The sequence below is a fragment of the Mustela lutreola genome, chromosome 4 (genome assembly GCF_030435805.1).
Source record: "Mustela lutreola isolate mMusLut2 chromosome 4, mMusLut2.pri, whole genome shotgun sequence".
NCBI classification, from domain to species: Eukaryota; Metazoa; Chordata; class Mammalia; order Carnivora; family Mustelidae; genus Mustela; species Mustela lutreola.
This window is the reverse complement of record NC_081293.1, coordinates 110,883,422-110,906,075: the sequence shown is the minus strand read 5'-3', so window position 1 is coordinate 110,906,075 and position 22,654 is coordinate 110,883,422. Positions and strand designations below refer to the sequence as shown.

Here is a 22,654-nt window from a genome sequence, read left to right as displayed (position 1 = left end):
TTTTTCTGGATTCATTCTGAACCATTCAAATACTCAAAATCTCTTTCTCTATGGTGAATTAACAGATAAATGGATTTTTCTCTGAACCACCAATCCTGTATTTTCAGAGTTCCCAGACAACAGAATTTCATGGGAAATAGCATCAAAATGTTTATATTTGTACCAGTGCTGCTGATATCATGTGGAGCTCATTGTATGAGTAGAATCTAAAATGTCTTCCTGCAGAGTTCAGGAAATATAGCAGAAAGAGAGGCTCAGGCTGGGCACCCAGCTGTGCAACCTCTGTGGTTGCCATATTGAGAAGGATGTGGGTAGGTCAGACCTGAAGATGGTTCTTGCGTAGCTTTTCTTAGCAACTCTGATGCTGTGGATCCAATCCCAGCAGGCACAGTAGTACATGGCCTCATCTTCTTGCTCTAAGAAATTTACCTTCAAGGTTGAAGTAGAAGTAATAGCATTTTTGGTTGCTTCAAGTTTGTTTTTCTTCCCACCTAAAGAAACTTGAGTATAGCTTGTCAAGACATATGTTAGATGTTCTATCTCCTGATGTGGTTTCTGCCGGTACCAGTGTATGACTTCATTGGTAAAGTCCTTAGAGGACACCTTGCATAGTATTTGGGCACTCTTATATCTTGCTCTGGAAATTGATATTTCAGGTTGCTCCAACTTCACCTGCCCAAGGCCAACTGCAAAGCAAAGAAGAGAAATTCCCATGAACAAATGATACAGAAAAAGGCAACGATAAAGAATTTCTTGATTCTCTCCTGTAGACTGAAGTGCCTGGGGGATAACTCACAAGCCCAGAGACAGGAGAAGATGACTGCTTCCAGAAGTGGCATCCCGTTGACCTGGCTGGCTCCCCAGTGACAAGGTAAGAAGTGAGGTCTTTGTTGGCAGGACTTGACATGTCAGTGGCAGGAGGGCGGGGCTTGTTTGGGTTTCTCAGAAGTGGTGGCTTAGATAGTTCTCTGAGGTTGTTCATGATTGGCCACAGATCTGAGCAGTCTGGGGCTTCCTGTGTCCCATCATTGCCGGGCAGATGGGGTGAGAGTATTCCCTATCTGCTAGGAAATATCTAGTATGAATGTGTCTGTCTGGGGTAGGACAGGATGGTTCTCATACCCATCAGCCATCCCTCCGGGATCCCATACTGCAGAAGCATTGCTCAGAATCATGAGGAACTGCCTGCTGTGCTCAGCCCCTATGTCTGTCTGTCTCTGACTTGCTGTTGATCTGGGACTGGGATGGGAAATCTGACCTTAACTCTTCTTTAACACAGCACAACAGAACAACAGGCAGTGAACTATCTCATCGATGTTGTTGAATGTGAGTTGTGCATAAGCATTTTTAAAGTTAACTGAGATGTCACCAGGCAGATTAGGACTCAGAGAAATGCAATTTCATTTATCATCTGGGTGCCTCCAAGAAGGGATTAGGCTACAATTGCTGGGGATATATGGGTCAGAGCAGTCTCTGGAAACCAGTTTCTACTTGCCCTGGGGCTTGCAACAGTCTTGTGAGCATGATGTCATAGGCAGGATCATTTGCAAAGGAATGTTATGTCACAAAAGTAAGGATGAGCTTTACAATTCATATTCTTCCAATGTCTGTTGTGGACTTGTAGTGTGTCAAGCAGTGTTCTAAATATTTTCTTGCATTATTTTATTTATTACTCTCTGCAGTCTCATGAGAGAGCTGCCATTATTAGTCTCCATTTCCCAAATGAGTATAGTGACAAAGAGAAGTGACTGAGGCAAAAACACAGAGCTGGTACATAATAGCACATACAAGAAATGTACTTCCTTAAAGGCAATTTGAGAAAAATGAACTGTAAAATGACAGCACAAGGCACCCATCATTTACTTTTACTTTGATTTTTCTCTACATTTTCATAATTTTTAAAGATTTATTCATTTATTTGAGAGAGAGAGACAATGCATGCGGCTGACAAAGGTAGAAGAAAGAGAATTCCAAGCCGACTTCCTATTGAACTCAGAACTGTAAGTGGGGCTTGATCCCAGGACCCCCAGTTCATGATCTGAACCAAAAGCAAGATCCAACCCTTTAATGACTATACCACCCAAGGACCCATGTACATATTTATAAACAGAAATAGCAATACTTGCAATTTAATATATAAATATACATTTTAACTGATATTTGCATATCTGTTTTTAAATTCTCCTTATTTGGTTAACTTATTGTAAGCAATACTACAAGTCTTTAAGTAATCTATAAGAATATATTTAATTGCCAAAACTATTAAACACCTGTCCTTTATCACTTAACCCATTTAGTTAACATTGTGTTTTGAAAATTTATTAGGTCTTTAAAAAGATATTGTGAATATTAGTTATGACCTATGAAAATAGGCACTCTCCTATACTACTTACCCCTTTGGATGGTGGCAATATTACTCATTTTTTTTCATGTTTGAGTTTCTATATATGTAATCACCATAAAAATATCTTTCAGAAAGTTAAAATTACATTATCACCCTAAAAATGATAACAAACATAAAAGACATTCTGTGCCTGACAATAATATACCCTTTTGATGTTTTCAAGTTGTACTTTAATTATTATTGAAAACAAGAAAGGCTTTGTGAAATAACATTTTAATTCTAAAAATTCTTGTAATCTCTTTTCTACAAATGTATATAATCAGTAAAAGAATTAAAGGACTTTTTTTTTTTCTATTGAATATTTTTTCCTGCTTTATCAAAGATTAGACATAGAGTTGAGGGTCCTTATCTGGGAATCTCTATTCATTGGCTTTTATCCATTGGCTTTTGTGTCTTTTTTTTGTGCCCATACCATGCTGTCTTGGTGATCACAGCTTTGTAATGTAGCTTGAAATCAGGCAACATGATGTCCCCTGCTTTATTTTTCTATTTCAATATTTCCTTGGCGATTTTGGGTCTTTTCTGGCTCCATACATATTTTAGTATCGTTTGTTCCAGGATATTGAAAAATGCTGATGGGATTTTGATCAGCATGGCTTGAAAGTATAGATTACTCTGGCCAGCATCGTCATTTTAACAATGTTTATTCTTCTGATCCATGAGAATGGAATGTTCTTCCCACTTTTTGTGTCCTCTTCAATTTCTTTAATGAGGGTTTTATAGTTCCTGAGTATAGATCCTTTACCTCTTTGGTTAGGTTTATTCCAAAGTGTCTAATGGTTTTTGGTGCTGTTGTAAATGGAATCAATTCCCTAATTTCTCCTTCTGCAGTTTCATTGTTAGCGTAAAAGAAAGCAACTGACTTCTGTGCATTGATTTTGTATCCTGTCACATTATTGAATTGCTGTATGAGTTTTAGTAAATCGGGAGTGGAGACTTTGGGTTTTTCACAGAGTATCATGTCACCTGTGAAGAGAATTTGACTTCTTCTTTGCCAATTGGATTGCATTTTGATTCTTTTTTGTCTGGTTGCTGTTGCTAAGACTTCTAGTACTATGTTAAATAACAGCAGCGAGAGAGGGCATCCTTGTTGTGTTCCTGATCTTAGTGGGAAGTCTCTCAGCTTTTCCCTAATGAGAATGATATTCATGGTGGGCTTTTCATAGATGGATTTTTGTGAAGTTGAGGATTGTTCCCTCTATCTCTCTGAAGTGATTTAATCAGGAAAGGATACTGTATTTTGTGAAATGCTTTTTCTGCGTCAATTGAGAGGACCATGCGGTTCTTGTCTCTTCTATTTATGTGTTCTATCACATTGATTGATTTGTGAATGTTGAACTACCCTTCCATCACAGGGATAAATCTCACCTAGTGGATAATCTTTTTAAGGTACTGTTGGATCTTATTAGCTAGGATCTTGTTGAGAATCTTGGCATCCATATTCATCAGGGATATTGGTCTGAAATTCTCCTTTTTGGTGGGGTCTTTGCCTGGCTTGGGGGTCAAGGTAATGCTGGCTTCATAAAAAGAGTCTGGAAGTTTTCCTTCCTTCTATTTTTTTGGAACAGTTTCAGGAGAATAGGTACTATTTCTTCTTTGAATGTTTGGCAGAATTATCCAGGGAATCCATTAGGATCTGGACTCTAGTTTTCTCGGGGGGGGGGGGGGGTTAATCACTGCTTCAATCTAATTACTAGTTATTGGTCTATTCAGGTTGTCAATGTCTTCCTGTTTCAGTCTTGGAAGTTTATAGGTTTCCAGGAATGCATCCATTTCTTCTAGGTTGCTTAACTTATTGGCATATAGCTGTTGATAATAATTTCTGATAATTATTTCTATTTCCTTAGTGTTAGTCATGATTTCTCCCCTTTCACTCATGATTTTATTAATTTGGGCCCTTTCTCTTTTCTTTTGGGTAAGTCTGGTCAGTGGTTTATTGATCTTATTAATTCTTTCAAAGAAGAATTAATTCTTCTAGTTTCATAAATGTGTTCTACGTATTTCTGGTTTCTAATTCATTGATCTCTGTTCTAATCTTAATTATTTCCCTTCTTATATGTGGGTTAGGTTTAATTTGTTGTTGATTCTCCAGTTCTTTAAGGTTTCTTATTTTGTGTATTTGGGATTTTTCTATTTTTTGAGTAAGGCTTGGATGGCAATGTATTTCCGCCTTAGAACCACCTTTGCCATATCCCATAGGTTTTGGATTGATGTGTCTTCATTCTCATTGGTTTTCATGAATTAAGTTCTTCTTTGATTTCTTGATTGACCCAAACATTCTTGAGCAGAATGGTCTTTAGCTTCCAAGTGTTTGAATTTCTTCCATACTTTTTCTTTTCTTTTCTTTTTTTTGAGATTGACTTCCTGTTTCACAGCATTGTGGTCTGAGAATATGCAGGGAATAATCTCAATCTTTTGGTATCAGTTGAGACCTAATTTGTTATCCAGTATGTGTTCTATTCTGGAGAGAGTTTCATGCAAGTTTGAGAGGAATGAGTATTCTGTTGTTTTAGGATGGATGTCTGTATATATCTATGAGGTCCACCTGGTACAGTGTGTCATTCAAAACTCTTGTTTCTTTGTTGATTTTCTGCTTAGCTGATCTGTCTATTGCTGAGAGTGGAGTGTTAAAGTCTCCTACAATTAACATATTATTATCAACTAGACTCTATTTTGGTTAACAGTTAGCTTATGTAATTGGCTCCTCCCAGGTTGGGGGCATAGATATTTACAATTGTTAGATCTTCTTGTTTGATAGACCCTTTAAGAATTATATAGTGTCCTGTATCTCTGACTAGAGTCTTTAGCTTAAAATCTAATTTGTCTGATATGAGAATTGCTACCCTGGATTTCCTTTCAGGTCTGTTGGCATGAAGGATCATTCTCCATCCACCCACTTTCAGTCTTGATGTATCATTAGGTTCAAAATGCATCTCTTGTAGACAGCATATGGATGAGTCCTGTCTTTATCCAATCTGCAAGCCTGTGCTGTTTTATGGGAGCATTTAGGCTGTTCACATTAATAGTGATTATTGACAGAAAAGATTTTATTGTCATCATGTTGCTTGTGAAGCCCTTGTTTCTATGGATTGTCTATATATCTGTTCTGTATCACTTTTGGGGTATTTCTCCTTTTATAGAACACCCATTAATATTTCTTGCAAAGCCGGTTTAGTGGTCACATATTCTTTCAGTCTCTGTGGTCCTGGAAGCTTCTTACCTCTCCAACTATTCTTTTTTTTTTTTTTTTTAGAAGATTTTATTTATTTATTTGACAGAGAGAGATCACAAGTAAGCAGAGAGGCAGACAGAGAGAGAGAGAGAGAGAGGAGGAATCAGATTTCCCACCAAGCAGAGAACCCGATGCGGGACTCGATCCCAGGACCCTGAGATCATGACCTGAGCCGAAGGCAGTGGCCTAACCCACTAAGCCACCCAGGCGCCCCATCTCCAACTATTCTGAATGACAGCCTTTCCAGATGAAGAATTCTTGGCTGCATATTCTTCTCATTTAGTGCCCTGAATATGTCTTGTGAGCCCTTTCTGGCTTGCCAGGTCTCTGCGAACAAGTCTGATGTTATTCTGATGTTGCTTCCTCTGTATGTAAGGAATCTCTTCCCCCTAATGCCTTTAAAATGGTTTCCTTGGTTCTAAAATTTGTGAGTTTTACTATTACATGCCTGAGGTTTAATCTGCCCCCAAAGCCTTGTTGAATACTTGGGGGCTATCCTCTGCCTCTAGGACACTATTACTTGTTTCATTCCCCAAATTAGGGAAATTCTTGCTACAATTTGGTCAAATATATCTTCTACTCCTCTTTCTCTCTCCACCCCTCAGGGATCCCTATTATAGTGACATTGGAACATTTCATAACATCATTTATTTCTCTAATTCTGTTTTCATGTGTTTTAAGCTGTTTGTTTCAGGTCTCCTCCTACTCCTTTTCTATTAGTTTGTATTTATGATGGCTAATTTGTCCTTCTGTCTCATTTACCCTAACCGTTAGAGTATCTAGATTAGATACTCTCATTGATAGCATTTTTAAGTTCTGCCAGATCTACTGCCACTTCTGCCCTTAATGAATCTATGTTGCCAAATCTAGTTTTCTCCAGCCTACTATTATCTTTACAACTATTATCCTGAAGTCTATTTCTGACATCTTGCTTAGATCCAGAACCATTAGACCTGCTGGAGAGGCCATTGTCTCTGTGTCTTTTCTTTGCTGGAAATTCCTCCTCCTTATCATTCTGTTGAATTGCAGTTAAGGGGATATATAGTTGAAAATATCAACCACTATCCAAGCAAGGTGCACCCTGGGGAGTTTTGGAACAATCAGAAGTCACTGATGAAAGAAGGAAAGAAGGAAAGAAAGAAAGAAAGAAAGAAAGAAAACAATCCAGCCAAAATGATCCCCAAGAGTAAGGCTATAAAGTACAAAACCAAAACCAAACCAACACACAAAAAGACCATCAAAAGAAAAAATAAAAACAAAACAAAAAATATAAAATAAAAGGGGGAGTGATGGAAGGTGATTATAATCCCTCAATGTGGGTGAGGAAGGATATTTCAGTTCTTCCTGCATGTATCTTGTTATTTTTGTTATAGAACTCAAATTTCCAGAGATACAGGGATATTAAAACTGGCATATATATAATGATAGCATTGAAAAGGAAAAAAAAAAGGACTATAGTGAAGCTTATATCTATATTTATATCTAACTATATATAAAGAAAAAGAAAAAGGTATGAAAAAGTTCAAGTTAAAATGTTAGTACAGAATATGTTGTATTAAACATCTAATTAAAATGGCAAGCAGGTAAAAGAAATAAAAGAACAAGAATCATGAGAAAGAAGTGAGAAAAAAAAAAAAGCTAAGAAATATATAGGCTGTAAGGCAATACCAGGAACTTAATATATTGTTTTTCCCCTGGTGCTGGGGTTTTATGGTTTCATGGGGATCCTGTGGTTTTTTGTCCTCTTTCAGTTTGTCTTCTGGGATAGGGGCCTGCCACATTGTTTTTCAATCAATCCTGCTTGGGGTGATTTTCCCTGCTCCGCATCAAGGGTCTGTGTTTTTTGGACTGTTGTTCTCTGGAGGCTTTTGTTCTCTGATGGCATTTTGTGCCTTTTCAAAGGGTAAGAGCAAAGCAAACTGTCTGCACCCAGACCTCCACCTCAAAGAGAAGCCACAGTCTGATCCTTTCTGAATGGTCCAGAACACAGATTCACCTTTATAAGCCTTGTTGAATACTGTAGACTCCCACAGGTGGTCCGTGCCCCCAATGACCATCTCAGTGGTCAGTGGAGGCCCCCGCTTGTCTCTGTACACCAGTGCCACGAAAACCACTAGCGATACTGGTCCAGGTGAGCCTGGTCACAGCAGCTGCAATTCCTGGGACCCCTGACTCAATTCTGCCCCAGGTCCTCTCAGCCCCATTGGGGGTCGAGGCAATGGAGGTAGAAGGAGTGGCAGTGGCAGCTGTCAGCCCCAGGGACTGCTGCCTTGAGTTTGTGTCAGGTCCTCTCAGGCAAGGCAGGTGGAAGCTGCGGCCAGTCCCAGGACTGTGGGCATAGGTCCACACTTGCAGCCACCTGGTCCCAACAATTTTCCCTTAAGTCCCTTTGTTCTGTGTGAGTGCTGTTACCAGTCCCTTCACATCTTGCAGCCACTAGTCTCCAAGCTACTCCTGGAACCCAAGCGCAGGGCACTTTTTCATTGGGGTAATTCTTTCCAATGGCTAGCTCTGGTGGCTCCCTCCCCCTTCTGTTTATCTTCCAATATCTGTTCATGCAAACCCAACTTCTCCTTTGTACCTCTCAACTGATGATCCTCTGCCTCCGTAGAGAACAGATGTGTATAATCTTACATCTCAGGTTGATTTCATGAGTGTTCAGAGTGTTCTGGTAGATATCCAGCTCAATTCAGGGGACAGGTTGAAATAGGGTCTCCTACTTCTCTGGCATCTTGCCCCTTCTCCCTTGTGTTCCTAATCCTAAGGAAAAGGCTCTCAGCTTTTCCCCATTGAGAATGATATTCACTGTAGGCTTTTTATAGATGGCTTTCATGAAATTGAGGACTGTACCCTCTATCCCTACACTCTGAAGAGTTACAATGAGAAAAGATGCTGTATTTTGTCAAATGCCTTTTCTGCATCAATTGAGAGGACAATATGGTTCTTGTCTCTTCTTTTAAAAAGACAGTCTCTTCAATAAATGGTGCTGGGAAAATTGGACAGCTATATATGGAAGAATGAAACTGGACCTTAAACATAAACACCATAAACAAAGTAAAACTCTAAATGAACGAAAGACCTCAATGTGAGACAGGAATCCATCAAAATCCTAGAGGAGAGAATAGGTAGTAACCTCTTCAACCTTAGCTACAGCAACTTATTTCAAGATGCCTCTCCAAAAGAACAACAAAGAAAGCCTAAACCCAGCAGGAGAAGAGAAATCATAAAGATCAGAACAGAAATCAATGAAATAGAAACCAAAAAAACAACAGAACAAATCAATGAAACTAGGAGCTCATTCTTTGAAAGAATTAATGATTGATAAACCCCTGGCCAGACTTATCAAAACGAAAAGAGAAAGGACTCAAATAAATAAAATCATGAATGAAAAAGGAGAGATCACAATCAACACCAAAGAAATACAAACAATTATAAGAACACACTATGAGCAACTCTATGCCAACAAATTCAACAATCTGGAAGAAATGGATACATTCCTAGAGACATATAAACTACAACAACTGAACCAGGAAGAAATAGAAAACCTGAACAGACCCATAACCAGTAAGGAGATTGAAGCAGTCATCAAAAATCTCCAAACAAACAAAAGCCCAGGGCCAGACAGCTTCCCAGGGGAATTCTACCAAACATTTAAAGAAGAACTAATTCCTATTCTCCTGAAACTGTTCATAAAAATAGAAATGGAAGGAAAACTTCCAAACTCATTTTATGAGGCCAGCATCACCTTGATCCCCAAACTAGACAAGGATCCCATCAAAAAAGAGAATTACAGACCAATATCCTTGATGAACACAGATAGAAAATTCTCACCAAAATACTAGCCAATAGGATCCAACAGTACATAGAAAGGATTATTCACCATGACCAAGTGGGATTTATTCCAGGGCTGCAACGTTGGTTCAACATCTACAAATCAAATAATGTGATACAACACATTAATAAAAGAAAGAACAAGAACCATATGATACTCTCAATAGATGCTGAAAAAGCATTGACAAAGTTCGGCATCCCTTCCTAATTAAAACTCTTCAAGTGTAGGGATAGAGGGCACATACCTCAATATTATCAAAGCCATTTATGAAAAACCCACTGCAAATATCATTCTCAATGGAGAAAAACTGAAAGCTTTTCCGCTAAGGTCAGGAACACGGCAGGGATGTCCATTATCACCACTGCTATTCAACATAGTACTAGAAGTCCTAGCCTCAGCAATCAGACAACAAAAAGAAATTAAAGGTATCAAAATCGGCAAAGAAGAAGTCAAACTATCACTCTTCGCAGATGATATGATACTATATGTGGAAAACCCAAAAGGCCCCACTCTAAAACTGCTAGAACTTGTACAGAAATTCAGAAATGTCAGGATATAAAATCAATGCAAATCGGTTGTTACACCAACAACAAGAGAGAAGAGAAATTAAGGAGTCAATGCCATTTACAACTGCACCCCAAACCATAAGATAACTAGGAATAAACCTCACTAAAGAGGCAAAGAATCTATACTCAGAAAGCTATAAAGTACTCATGAAAGAAATTGAGGAAGACACAAAGAAATGGAAAAATGTTCCATGCTCCTGGATTGGAAGAATAAATATTGTGAAAATGTCTATGCTACCTAAAGCGATCTACACTAAAGCGATCTACACATTTAATGCAATCCCTATCAAAATCCCATCCATTTTCTTCAAAGCAATGGAACAAATAATCCTAAAATTTGTATGGAACCAAAAAAAAAAAAAAAAACAAAAACAAAAACAAAAAAACACCCGAATAGCCAGAGGCATGTTGAAAAAGAAAGCAAAAGTTGGTGGTATCACAATTCCAGACTTCAAGCTCTATTACAAAGCTGGCATCATCAAGACAATATGGTACTGGCACAAAAACAGACACATAGATCAGTGGTACAGAATAGAGAGCAGAAATAGACCCTCAACTCTATGGTCAACTAATCTTCAACAAAGCAGGAAAGAATGTCCAATGGAAAAAAGTCTTTTCAACAAATCGTGTTGTGAAAATTAGACAGCCACATGCAAAAAAAGGAAACTGTAACATTTCCTTACACCACACCCAAAAATAGACTCCAAATGGATGAAAGACCTCAATGAGAGAAAGAAATCCATCAAAATCCTTGAGGAGAATGCAGGCAGCCACCTCTTTGACCTCAGGCACAGCATCTTCTTCCTAGAAATATCACCAAAGGCAAGGGTAGCAAGGGCAAAAATGAATTATTGGGACTTCATCAAGATCAAAAACTTCTGCACAGGAAAGGAAACAGCAAAACCGAAAGACAACTGACAAAATGGGAGAAAACATTTACAAATGACATATCAGATAAAATTCTTTATAAAATCTATAAAGAACTTATTAAACTCAACACCCAAAGAACAAATAATCCAATCAAGAAATGGGCAGGGACATGAACAGACGTTTCTGCAAAGAAGACATCCAGATGGCCAACAGACACATGAAAAAGTGCTCCACATCACTCGGCATTAGGGAAATACAAATCAAAATGAGATACCACCTCACTCCATTCAGATGGCTAAAGTTAACAAGTCAAGAAATGACAGATGCTGGCAAGGATGCAGAGAAATGGGACCCTCCTACACTGTTGGTGGGCATGCAAGCTGGTGCAGCCATTCTGGAAAACAGCATGGAGCTTCCTCAAAAAGTTGAAAACAGAGCTACCCAATACCCAGCAATGGCACTACTGGGACAGGTGAGGCCCTTCTGTAACTAGACCCTCAGGTTCCTCCTGCTGGGGACCCACCAGAGTCAGAAATCACGATGGATAGGGTGTGTGACACAAGATCCTGAGTTTGCCCTGGGGAAGGGCTGACACCTCTGTGGGAGGAATTTATTCTGCTTCCATAACATCTCTGCACTTGATAGCACATCTGATTCTTAGCATGAGAAACAGACAATGAAGGTGCCGTCATGATCTCAGGAGCTAGAGGTAAATGACAGGTGTGGCAATTATGTGATCAGATATCCATGTTACCAAACATATCGAATTTTTGTGAAGTAAATGTTTTTCCTTTAGATTTGAGAGTGGAGTCTGAAGAGGTGAAAGAGAAGCTTTTGTAGTTTCTACACCACACTGTGAAACTATACTGTGAGTTCTTGAAAACTCACAACCATTCAGTTAATAATCACCAAATTCGGTTCTTAATAGTTATTTTTTGTTTTATTGATTTATTAGGAACATTGCCTTCCTTTCTTTTTTTTTTAAATTTAGAGACATAAGGAGTGCATATTATCTTTCTTTTTAACCATTTGACCCTAATTTAGGATATTTAGTTTTCTTTGTAGAACCCTGAGGAACAAAGTCAGAGGCGTATCTACTGTACTGGAGACACCTGATGTGTTCAGGGGACTGTTTCAATAGAGCAGTCCTAATTTTGTTTCAGTATTGATCCCTGAATATGGAGTAGGTATTGCTTCTATCTCTAAGATACAGGATTAAACCTAGGATAATGGTCTCTCTTATGCCTGCAAATTGCTGATTATTTAGTTCAGGAATTAATGGTCAGATTCCTTCAGGATGGTGTCAGACACTAATGAAAGACATACAGTACTTATATTTGACAGATCACTGCACCTAGGAAGAACTGTAATGCCTATGAATAAAATCAGAAAGTGGTCTTAACAGAAAATACTTATGTAAAGTATATACCACTTCCTGGCTTCATTTTGAGCCATTCAACTACTGGGGGTCTCTTTCTCTACAGTGAATTAACAGATAAATAAATTTTTCTCTGAACCATTCATCTTGTATTTTCAGAGTTCCCAGGCAACTGAATTTCATGGGAAATAGCATCAAAATGTTTATGTTTGTACCACCATTGTTGATATCATGTGGAGCTCACTATATGAGCAGAATCTATAATGTCTTCCTGCAGAAATCAGGAAATACAGCAGAGGGAGAGACTCCGGCTAAACACCCAGCTATGCAGCCTTTGTGGTTGCCCGTATTGAGAAGGATGTGGGTGGGTCATATCTGAAGATGGTTCTCGTGTAGCTTTTCCTAACAACTCTGATGCTGTGGTTCCCCTCCAGCAGGCACAGTAGTACATGGCCTCATCTTCTTGCTCTAAGAAATTTACCTTCAAGGTTGAAGTAGAAGTAATAGCATTTTTAGTTGCTTCAAGTTTGTTTTTTTTTCCCCACGTAAAGAAACTTGAATAGAGATTGCTTGGACCAATCCTAGATGTTCTATCTCCTGATGTGGTTTCTGCAAGTACCAGTGTATGACTGCATTGGTAAAGTCCTTAGTGAACACCTTGCACAATATGTGGGCACTCTCATCTCTTGTTCTGGAAATTGATATTTCAGGTTGCTCCAACTTCACCTGCCCAAGGCCAACTGCAAAGCAAAGAAGAGAAATTCCCATGAACAAATGATACAGAAAAAGGCAACGATAAATAATTTCTTGACTCTCTCCTGTAGACTGAAGTGCCTGGGGGATAACTCACAAGCCCAGAGATAGGAGAAGATGACTGCTTCCAGAAGTGGCATCCCGTTGGCCTGGCTGGCTCCTCAGTGACAAGGTAAGAAGTGAGGTCCCTGTTGGCAGGACTTGACATGTCAGTGGCAGGAGGGCGGGGCTCATTTTGGTATCTCAGAAGTGGTGGCTTAGATAGTTCTCTGAGGTTGTTCATGATTGGCCACAGATCTGAGCAGTCTGGGGCTTCCTGTGTCCCATCATTGCCGGGCAGATGGGGTGAGAGTATTCCCTATCTGCTAGGAAATTTCTAGTATGAATGTGTTTGTCTGGGGTAGGACAGGATGATTCTCATACCCATCAGCCATCCCTCCGGGATCCCATACTGCAGAAACATTGCTCAGAAACATGAGGATGGGGCGCCTAGGTGGCTCAGTGGGTTAAAGCCTCTGCCTTCAGCTCAGGTCATGATCCTAGGGTCCTGGGATCAAGCCTTGAATCCGGCTCTCTGCTCAGCAGGAAGCTTGCTTCCTCCTCTCTCTCTTTCTCTCTTTCTGCCTGCCTCTCTTCCTACTTGTGATCTCTGTCAAATAAACAAATAAAACCTTAAAAAAAAAAAAAGAAACATGAGGATGTGTCTGCTGTGCTCAGCCCCTATGTCTGTCTGTCTCTGACTTGCTGTTGATCTGGGACTGGGATGGGAAATCTGACCTTAACTCTTCTTTAACACAGCACAACAGAACAACAGGCAGTGAACTATCTCATCGATGTTGTTGAATGTGAGTTGTGCATAAGCATTTTTAAAGTTAACTGAGATGTCACCAGGCAGATTAGGACTCAGAGAAATGCAATTTCATTTATCATCTGGGTGCCTCCAAGAAGGGATTAGGCTACAATTGCTGGGGATATATGGGTCAGAGCAGTCTCTGGAAACCAGTTTCTACTTGCCCTGGGGCTTGCAACAGTCTTGTGAGCATGATGTCATAGGCAGGATCATTTGCAAAGGAATGTTATGTCACATAAGTAAGGATGAGCTTTACAATTAATATTTTTCCGATGTCTGTTGTGGACTTTCAATGTGTCAGGCAGTGCTCTAAACGTTTTCTTACATCATTTTACTTATTATTCTCTGCAACCTCATGAGAGAGCTATTGTGATTATCATTTCCCAAATGAGTATAGTGACAAAGAGAAGTGACTGAGGCAAAAACACAGAGCTGGTACATAACAGAGCACACACAAGAAACATACTTCCTTAAAGACAATTTGAGAAAAATGAACTGTAAAAATGACAACACAGGCACCTATCATTTACTTTTACTTTGATTTTTCCCTACATATGTATAATTTTTTAAAGCTTTGTTCATATATTTGTTTGAAAGAGAGAGAGAGAGAGGGGAAGAGAATGGATGGGGAAGGGGGAGAAGGGCAGGGATAGAGAATCTCAAGGAGATTCCACCCTGATCTCAGAACTAGACGCTGGCCTCAAGCCCAGAACACTGAGATTAAGATCTGAGCCAAACTAAGAGTCCAAAGCTTAACTTACTAAGCCACCTAGGTTTACCCCACATATTTTTAAATATAAATAAGCAAGCTTGCAATTTTATATGCAATATACATTTTTAATTAAGATTTGCACATTTGATTTTTATTCTCTTTATTTGGTCAACTTATTATTGTGAATAATACTGCAAGTCTTTAATGTATGAGAATATTCTTATTTTTATTTTTTTAATCTATGAGAATATTTTTAATTGCAAAAACAATTAAACACCCCCCTCTCTCTCTTAACCCTTTTAGTTAACATTGTGTTTTGAAAATTTATCAGGTCCTTAAAAAGTTATTGTGAATACTAGTAATGAACTATGAAAATAGGTACTATCCTATATTACTTACCCCTTTGGATGGTGGCTGGGTTAATTTAATTTTTTCATGTCTGAGTTTCTATATGTTTGATTGTCATAAAAATATCTTTTATAAAGTTAAATTATATCATGACACTGAAAATGATAATGAACATAAAGGACATTCTTTGCCTGGCAATAATATATCCTTTTGATATTTTCAAGTTGTATTTTTATTATTATTGAACAATAAGAAAGACTTTGTTAAATAATATTTTAATTCTAAAAATTCTTATAGTCCTTTATCTGAAAATGTATGTAATTAGAAAAAGAATTAAGAAGAAAATAACCAATTCTGATTCAGCAAACATAGTAGTCAAAACAACTTCTCAATTCAATCACCATGATTGACCTGGAGGTCCTTTACTGTCTTGTCCATCCACCTATGAAGAGTATTTCTGTATGCCTCAGCGGGCTGAGAGTCAACTCTTAATGAACTAGACAAGCTTGGAAATCCAAAAGGAGGAAAGTCGTTGATATATTTTGATGAGAAGACTGTGCATGAAATGTTTCTTTTCTTTTTTTAATTTTTTATTTTTTTAAAATTTTTTATTTTTTTATTTTTATTTATTTTTTATTTTTTTATTTTTTTAATTTTTTTATTTTTTATAAACATATATTTTTATCCCCAGGGGTACAGGTCTGTGAATCACCAGGTTTACACACTTCACAGCACTCACCAAATCACATACCCTCCCCAATGTCCATAATCCCACCCCCTTCTCCCAAACTCCCTCCCCCCAGCAACCCTCAGTTTGTTTTGTGAGATTAAGAGTCACTTATGGTTTGTCTCCCTCCCAAACCCATCTTGTTTCTTTTATTCTTCTGCTACCCACTTAAGCCCCCATGTTGCATCACCACTTCCTCATATCAGGGAGATCATATGATAGTTGTCTTTCTCTGTTTGACTTATTTCACTAAGCATGATACGCTCTAGTTCCATCCATGTTGTCGCAAATGGCAAGATTTCATTTCTTTTGATGGCTGCATAGTATTCCATTGTGTATATATACCACATCTTCTTGATCCATTCATCTGTTGATAGACATCTAGGTTCTTTCCATACTTTGGCTATTGTGGACATTGCTGCTATAAACATTCGGGTGCACGTGCCCCTTTGGATCACTATGTTTGTATCTTTAGGGTAAATACCCAGTAGTGCAATTGCTGGGTCATAGGGCAGTTCTATTTTCAACATTTTGAGGAACCTCCATTAATTTTTTATTTTTTTTAAATTTATTTTCAGAAAAACAGTATTCATTATTTTTTCACCACACCCAGTGCTCCATGCAATCCACCCCCTCTATAATACCCTGACCTCCCACCCCCCTGCCACTTCAAACCCCTCAGATTGTTTTTCAGAGTCCATAGTCTCTCATGATTCACCTCCCCTTCCAATTTCCCCTAACTCCCTTCTCCTCTCTAACACCTCTTGTCCTCCATGATATTTGTTATGCTCCACAAATAAGTGAAACCATATGATAATTGACTCTCTCTGCTTGACTTATTTCACTCAGCATAATCTCTTCCAGTCCCATCCATTTTGCTACAAAAGTTGGGTATTCATGCTTTTTGACGGAGACATAATACTCCATAGTGTATATGGATCACATCTTCCTTATCCATTCGTCCCTTGAAGGGCATCTTGGTTCTTTCCATAGTTTGGCGACTGAGGCCATTGCTGCTATAAACATTGGGGTACAGATGGCCCTTCTTTTCACGACATTTTGTCTTTGGGGTAAATACCCAGGAGTGCAATTGAAGTTTATTTTTAATTTCTTGAAGAATCTCCACACTATTCTCCAAAGAGGCTGCACCAACTTGCATTCCCACCAACAGAGTAAGAGGGTTCCCCTTTCTCCACATCCCCTCCAACACATGTTGTTTCCTGTCTTGTTAATTTTGGCCATTCTAACTGGTGTAAGGTGATATCTCAATGTGGTTTTAATTTGAATCTCCCTGAGGGCTAGTGATGATGAACATTTTTTCATGTGTCTGATAGCCATTTGTGTCTTCATTAGAGAAGTGTCTGTCCATATCTTCTGCCCATTTTTTGATATGTTTGCCTGTTTCATGTGTATTGAGTTTTAGGAGTTCATTATAGATCCCGGATATCAACCTTTTGTCTGGACTGTCCTTTGCAAATATCTTCTCCCATTCTGTGAGTTGCCTCTTTGTTTTTTTGACTGTTTCCTTTGTTTTGCAGAAGCTTTTGATTTTTTTTTTTTGTTTTTTTGTAGGACAAATGTTTTATTCAAAAGATTCATTTTCTTATGGGAAGCGGCCAAAGTAGGAAAAGGAGTAATGCATTTCCCCCCACTTTTTAAAAATAGTAGATGTGGTCTTTTACCCATAAGCTCCAAAACATCAAAAGAACAAAAGGGGCTTAACTTTTCACTTAAGAGAATTCAGCATTACCAGTGTTTAAAGAAATACCTTAGAAACAAATCAGTCTGCTTTAACAAACTGTATTCATGCTAATGAAATTTTAATCTTCTTTAACAGGTCACAGCCAAATCCAAATTGTGGGAACAATCCTCAGAGAAATTGGAATGTAAAATGTTGAATTCAATTTAGATATCATCGATGTCTTCATCATCATCTCCAATGTCATCGAACTGAATTTCATCATCATCTCCAGGACCAAATGTATCAGTTTCATTGATTTTAGCATGCTCTGGAAGCTCGCCATATGCCTTCAGACTTCTAGAGAAGCTTTTGATTTTGATGAAGTCCCAGAAGCTTATTTTCGCTTTTGTTTCCTTTGCCTTTGGAGACATATCTTGAAAGAAGTTGCTGTGGCTGATATCAAAGAGATTACTGCCTATGTTCTCCTCTAGGATTCTGATGGATTCCTGTCTCATGTTGAGGTCTTTCATCCATTTTGAGTTTATCTTTGTGTATGGTGTAAGAGAACGGTCGCGTTTCATTCTTCTACTTAAAGCTGTCCAGTTTTCCCAGCACCATTTATTGAAGAGACTGTCTTTTTTCCACTGTAAATTTTTTCCTGTTTTGTCAAAGATTATTTGACAAAATAATCTTATTTGTGGTTCCATATCTGGGCTCTCTACTCTGTTCCACTGGTCTATGTGTCTGTTTTTAATCAGAAGAGACCCCGAATCACTAAGGAAATGTTGAAAAACAAAAATAAAGCTGGGGGCATCACATTATCTGATTTCAAGCTTTATTACAAAGCTGTGATCACCAAGACAGCATGGTACTGGCATAAAAACAGACACATAGAAATGTTTCTTTTTTAACTTCAATCTATGCCTTTATAACACTTTGTGTTGGAAAAAGTTTAAAAAAATCATTTGTCTTGTGAGATGACTAACCCATTATTAAAACCAAGTCATAAGTAGCATGCTCGGGAATCACCCTCTGCTATGGGATCAAAGAAGCTTAATCAATTACAGGTGAAAAGAGTGGGCACCAGTGCTGGCTTCCCCTGATGAGCCACAGTGGCATGAAAACTATTTTGAGTTAAAATCATCAAAACCCAGCAGAGGCAAGAAAACTGCCTCTCCCTGAATGGCAGAAATTTACCCTGGAAAGGTGTGCCTGTGGCAGTGAGACAGCTATTAACAGGGACTCACTCCACTTTACCTATGGAATCACCTGCATAACTGGGCAATCTTGTTCTCCCAAACATTTCTTCTCACTCTCCTGCTCCTGGCCCGTTTTTGTTCTCAGATCTTGCCTCTCTCCTTAGCTCATATAAGCTTCCTATTGCCTCACTGTGTTTAGGATTTCCAAGTCTGTGTGAACTCCCCATACATATTTCTATTGAATTTTATTTGCTTCTGTTAATCTGTCTTATATCAATTTGATTGTAAGTTTAGCTAGAAGGACAAAAGGGTACAGGAAGTCATTCCCCAACAGAAGGAAAGCATTTCTTCCAGAAGCCTCATTCTTTCTCATCTTTAAAGATAAGAAAACAGCAGTCAAAATGCAGGTGACTCAATATGACAGGACCATGAGCAGCTGAGGCAGGATTAGAACCCCCACCTCCTCCTCTCTATTATGTGAACCTCTCATTGCATGGACCTGGCATTTCAAACTAAGTCACTATGTGCAGAACACCCACAACCTGTCAGGCCTGGGGCCAGGCCTCTTTCAAATATTAACCTCACTTTTGTAACCATAAAAATATAAAATCTATGAGATATACATGAATATTGTCAGACAAACAAGCTTTGGACATTCTTCACCAAGGACTGGTTTAAAACAGTGAGTGAATTTGATAATCATGGAACCTGATTTATTAGAAGAAATTAGGATCAGTTATCTTGGTCCACTTCGGCTCTCCTCAAAGTGTGTGTGTGTGTGTGTGTGTGTGTGTGTGTGTGTGTGTGTGTATGTTCCTTCCCAACTGGATGGGGAGCGGTTTCTGGATCTCAAAGTGTCACCTCAGAGGCAGAAGAGGAGCCACTGTCTCCCCAGGTTAGGTTCCTATGAGAAGCTCGGGACTGAGCTAGAAGGAAGACCATGGAATTCCTGATTTCAATGGAGTCGCACTCGTGGTGGGCGCTAAGGTGGATCTCAGGTCTCCCTCCTTTAGTGGGCCCAGCAGAAATCCAGAGCAGGTGATGGACAGGATGGGGAAAGAACTTGGCTCCTCTCTCCAGCTGTCAGGCCAGTCTTCCCTCTAGGATAGTATAAGCCCTGGGGAAAGGACATTCCAAACCCTGAAATAGCCAGCACCTCTTTGTTCCTGGTGATCCCAGTCCTAGGACACTAAGCACTGTGTGCATCTGAATAATCCTGGTCCTCAGGGACAGAGAGATGGAAACCAGTCAGGCTGAGCTGAGACAGCAACTCTAAGAGTCAATGACCCTCTAGAGTCTCTTGTGGCTTTCATAGCACAGGTGGTGGCTTTGTGAGGCCACCATCAGCACAGGTGGTACCTGGAGGGGATAAGTGGGAGGTGAAGGAGGAACATGGAGGGCAGGAGGAGGAAGACAACCAGCCAGACAAATGCTGTCACTTAGGCTCCCCACATCCTCCTGTGGGGAGTGGAAGGATTCCTAGTGCTGTGGGATACTGACCCATACCAGGTGGTTTTCATCACCTCTGAGCTTGGAGACCCCTGGACATGGACTAGGAAACTCCATGATGGACTGAGCTACATGGTTCATTACTGGGCTGGAATTCTTCTCTGCATGATGGCCTGAGTGGATACCCAGGGGCAAGCCTTGCCCTTTTGTTGGTGACATAATCGAGACTCAATGCAGAGACCCAGGCCATTTCAAGACGTGATTATGCTCTGTCACACAACTGGCTTGCTTTACATTGCCTAAGGGAAAAAAAGGCTTAAAATTTATTTATTTGTTTATTTGTTTATTAGAGAGAGAGAGAGAGTACATGAATGGGGTGGGGAGGGGCAGCAGGAGGAGGCGAAAACAGACCCCATTCTGAGCAGGGAGCCAGACATGAAGCTCAGTCCCTAGACTCCAAGATCATGCCCCCAGTCAAAGGCAGATGCTTAACCCACTGAACCATACAGGCAGCCCCGCTTGAGAAGATAACTAGTCTTATCTCCTAGAAAAAGTTAACCATTATTATATCCTCAAGGAACAGTGGAAGAAAATAAATGTGTAAATGGTTTTATTTTGAGTGATCTAATTTAAGAGCAGAAGTCTCTAAGAACAGAATTATTATTCAAGGGTAAATTTTAAAACACCCAAATCAGATCAAGATAATTCTTCTCTAATGTTCCCTCAGTTCTACTAAAACCTGTCCTGGAGCAGCAGCAGAGAGAACTAATTAATGGAAGTTGCCTCTGTATTTGTGTGTGGACATCAAATTGAACTTAATTGTAAGCATATCAACTATTAATGTGACTTGAGGTTTGAATGTTTATGTGATGCAGCCAAATTCTAGAACACAGGATGAATGGAACAGTTTATAGCAACCTTTATTTTCTTGGTCTGTAGCATACTAGGCCAGGTGCTCCTTCAGCTTCTCCCAGTGTTACCTCCCCGGGTCCCTGAGCCTCACTGATGGTCCCTCTCATCATGTGCAAGTGTGCTGAGCTCCCACATCAGGATTCCTCCTCTTTTCTGTGTTTTTTAAATTCCTTTCTTCTCTGTGGGTAACTTTTTACTGAATAACCATGTTTTTTTCTATCTTAATAATTGATAAAAGGCTATTCTTTATTATGCTTTTAAATTGACATTTCTCTACCAAAATCCATACTTTAGACCATTTGTCTGGGAATTTTGACTGGGAAATTTGACTGGGAATTTTGATTTGCTCTGTGCTTTGGTTTTGATGTCGTCATAGTTTTCTGAAGGGAGGAAAGTATTCCCCAGGGAAAGACTACTAAATACTGAGTCAATCATGTGATTGAAAGGTAAGTTTTAAAACTAGTTGAAATCTGTGCTTATAGCACTGGTTCATAATTTATTAACAAAACAGTTTTTGGTCAAGAGATTTCAAAATACCTCCTTTTGCTGAGTTTTATTCTCCTGAATCTGAAGTAGATAAAATATGTGATTATCATTTGTGTTTTCATCCATCACTCAATAGCTCAGCCCTCCCTCCTTTTCCTTCCCCCCCTCCACTCTTAGAACCTGAGGAGACTTGAACACAGCAGGAACTGAGACATGGCCTTGCTGTGGGATCCTTGGTGAGACCCCAGAGTGTAAAATAAATGTAACTGAGCACCACAGACCCTGTGACGTGCAATCTGCATCTCAGAACACAGAGCAGGGGAAGGGGTCTTGATGCTCTCTTATTCCCTGTCATCCCCTCACCTGACTGTCCTCTAGGATTCCCTGTGTGAGGCAGGAGCGCTGTCCTCCAGGTTGCCCATGACAGAGACCAGATCCTCCCTGGGGAGCTGCCCTTTCTCAGGCCCCCATCCCACTGGTCACCTGCCATTTCCATCCTCTGTGTTCCTGCCTCCTGTGTCTCCTGCTTTGTACCACATCCTGTCTCCCCCCACCTTCCATTCAGCTCTTCCTGCTGTGGTTCCTGCACCAGCTCCTGTCTCCCTGCCTCAGTCAGCCTCTCCCCGCCCCACCAGAGTGCCATGGGACATAGAACACTGCATTGTTCCATGAGTTCCTCAATCCACTCTAGGAGGTGAAAGTCTCATCAGCCTATTTCAGAGATGAGCATATTGAAGCACAGGGAAGGGAATAATTTGTGCAAGGCCATACAAAGAGTGAGAGGTGGAGCTAGGATTTGAACACTGGCTCAGTGCTGGAGTCCACGCTCAAGCTAATCCAAGTAGGCCCTTTCAGTATTAATGGAAAGGCTGCATTGATTCCATCCTCTCTAGAAGACTTCAGTCGTAGAAAGGATAAGGGAAGTGATGGGTACTTAGCCTGGCAGCAAGCACCATTTGACTTGACTTTGGCAGTTGTCCAACCTCTCCGTAGCATCTCCTTGTGTTCTCTTCTGACGTTGTGTGCCTAAACCTTCAGGCCATGAGGCAGCTTGCTTTCTCTATCCTTCACACTGTAGCTCTGCAATCCTACTCTCCACTCCTAGGAGAGAAGCCTTCTCCTACCCAACCCCATCCTCTGGCTGCTGGGAGGATTTTCTCTGCATTTTCCTTAGGAACTCTCCCCCAGCCCTCTCATGTGTGCTGACTGCCCTGCCCTTAGCACTGACCTGGCCTGTTTCCACTGCTGGGATAGC

At 39.8% G+C, this 22,654-nt stretch overlaps 1 gene segment (V, D, J or C); it reads right to left on the bottom strand.

Annotated features, from left to right (window-relative positions):
* LOC131829222 (T-cell receptor gamma chain C region C10.5-like) overlaps positions 1–863 on the bottom strand; it is a 44,350-nt gene extending 43,487 nt beyond the window's left edge. The window contains 2 exon segments of the C gene segment in view: positions 378–686; positions 797–863. Coding sequence covers positions 378–686; positions 797–839 — 352 coding nt within the window.
* Between the last annotated feature and the right edge of the window lie 21,791 nt (positions 864–22,654).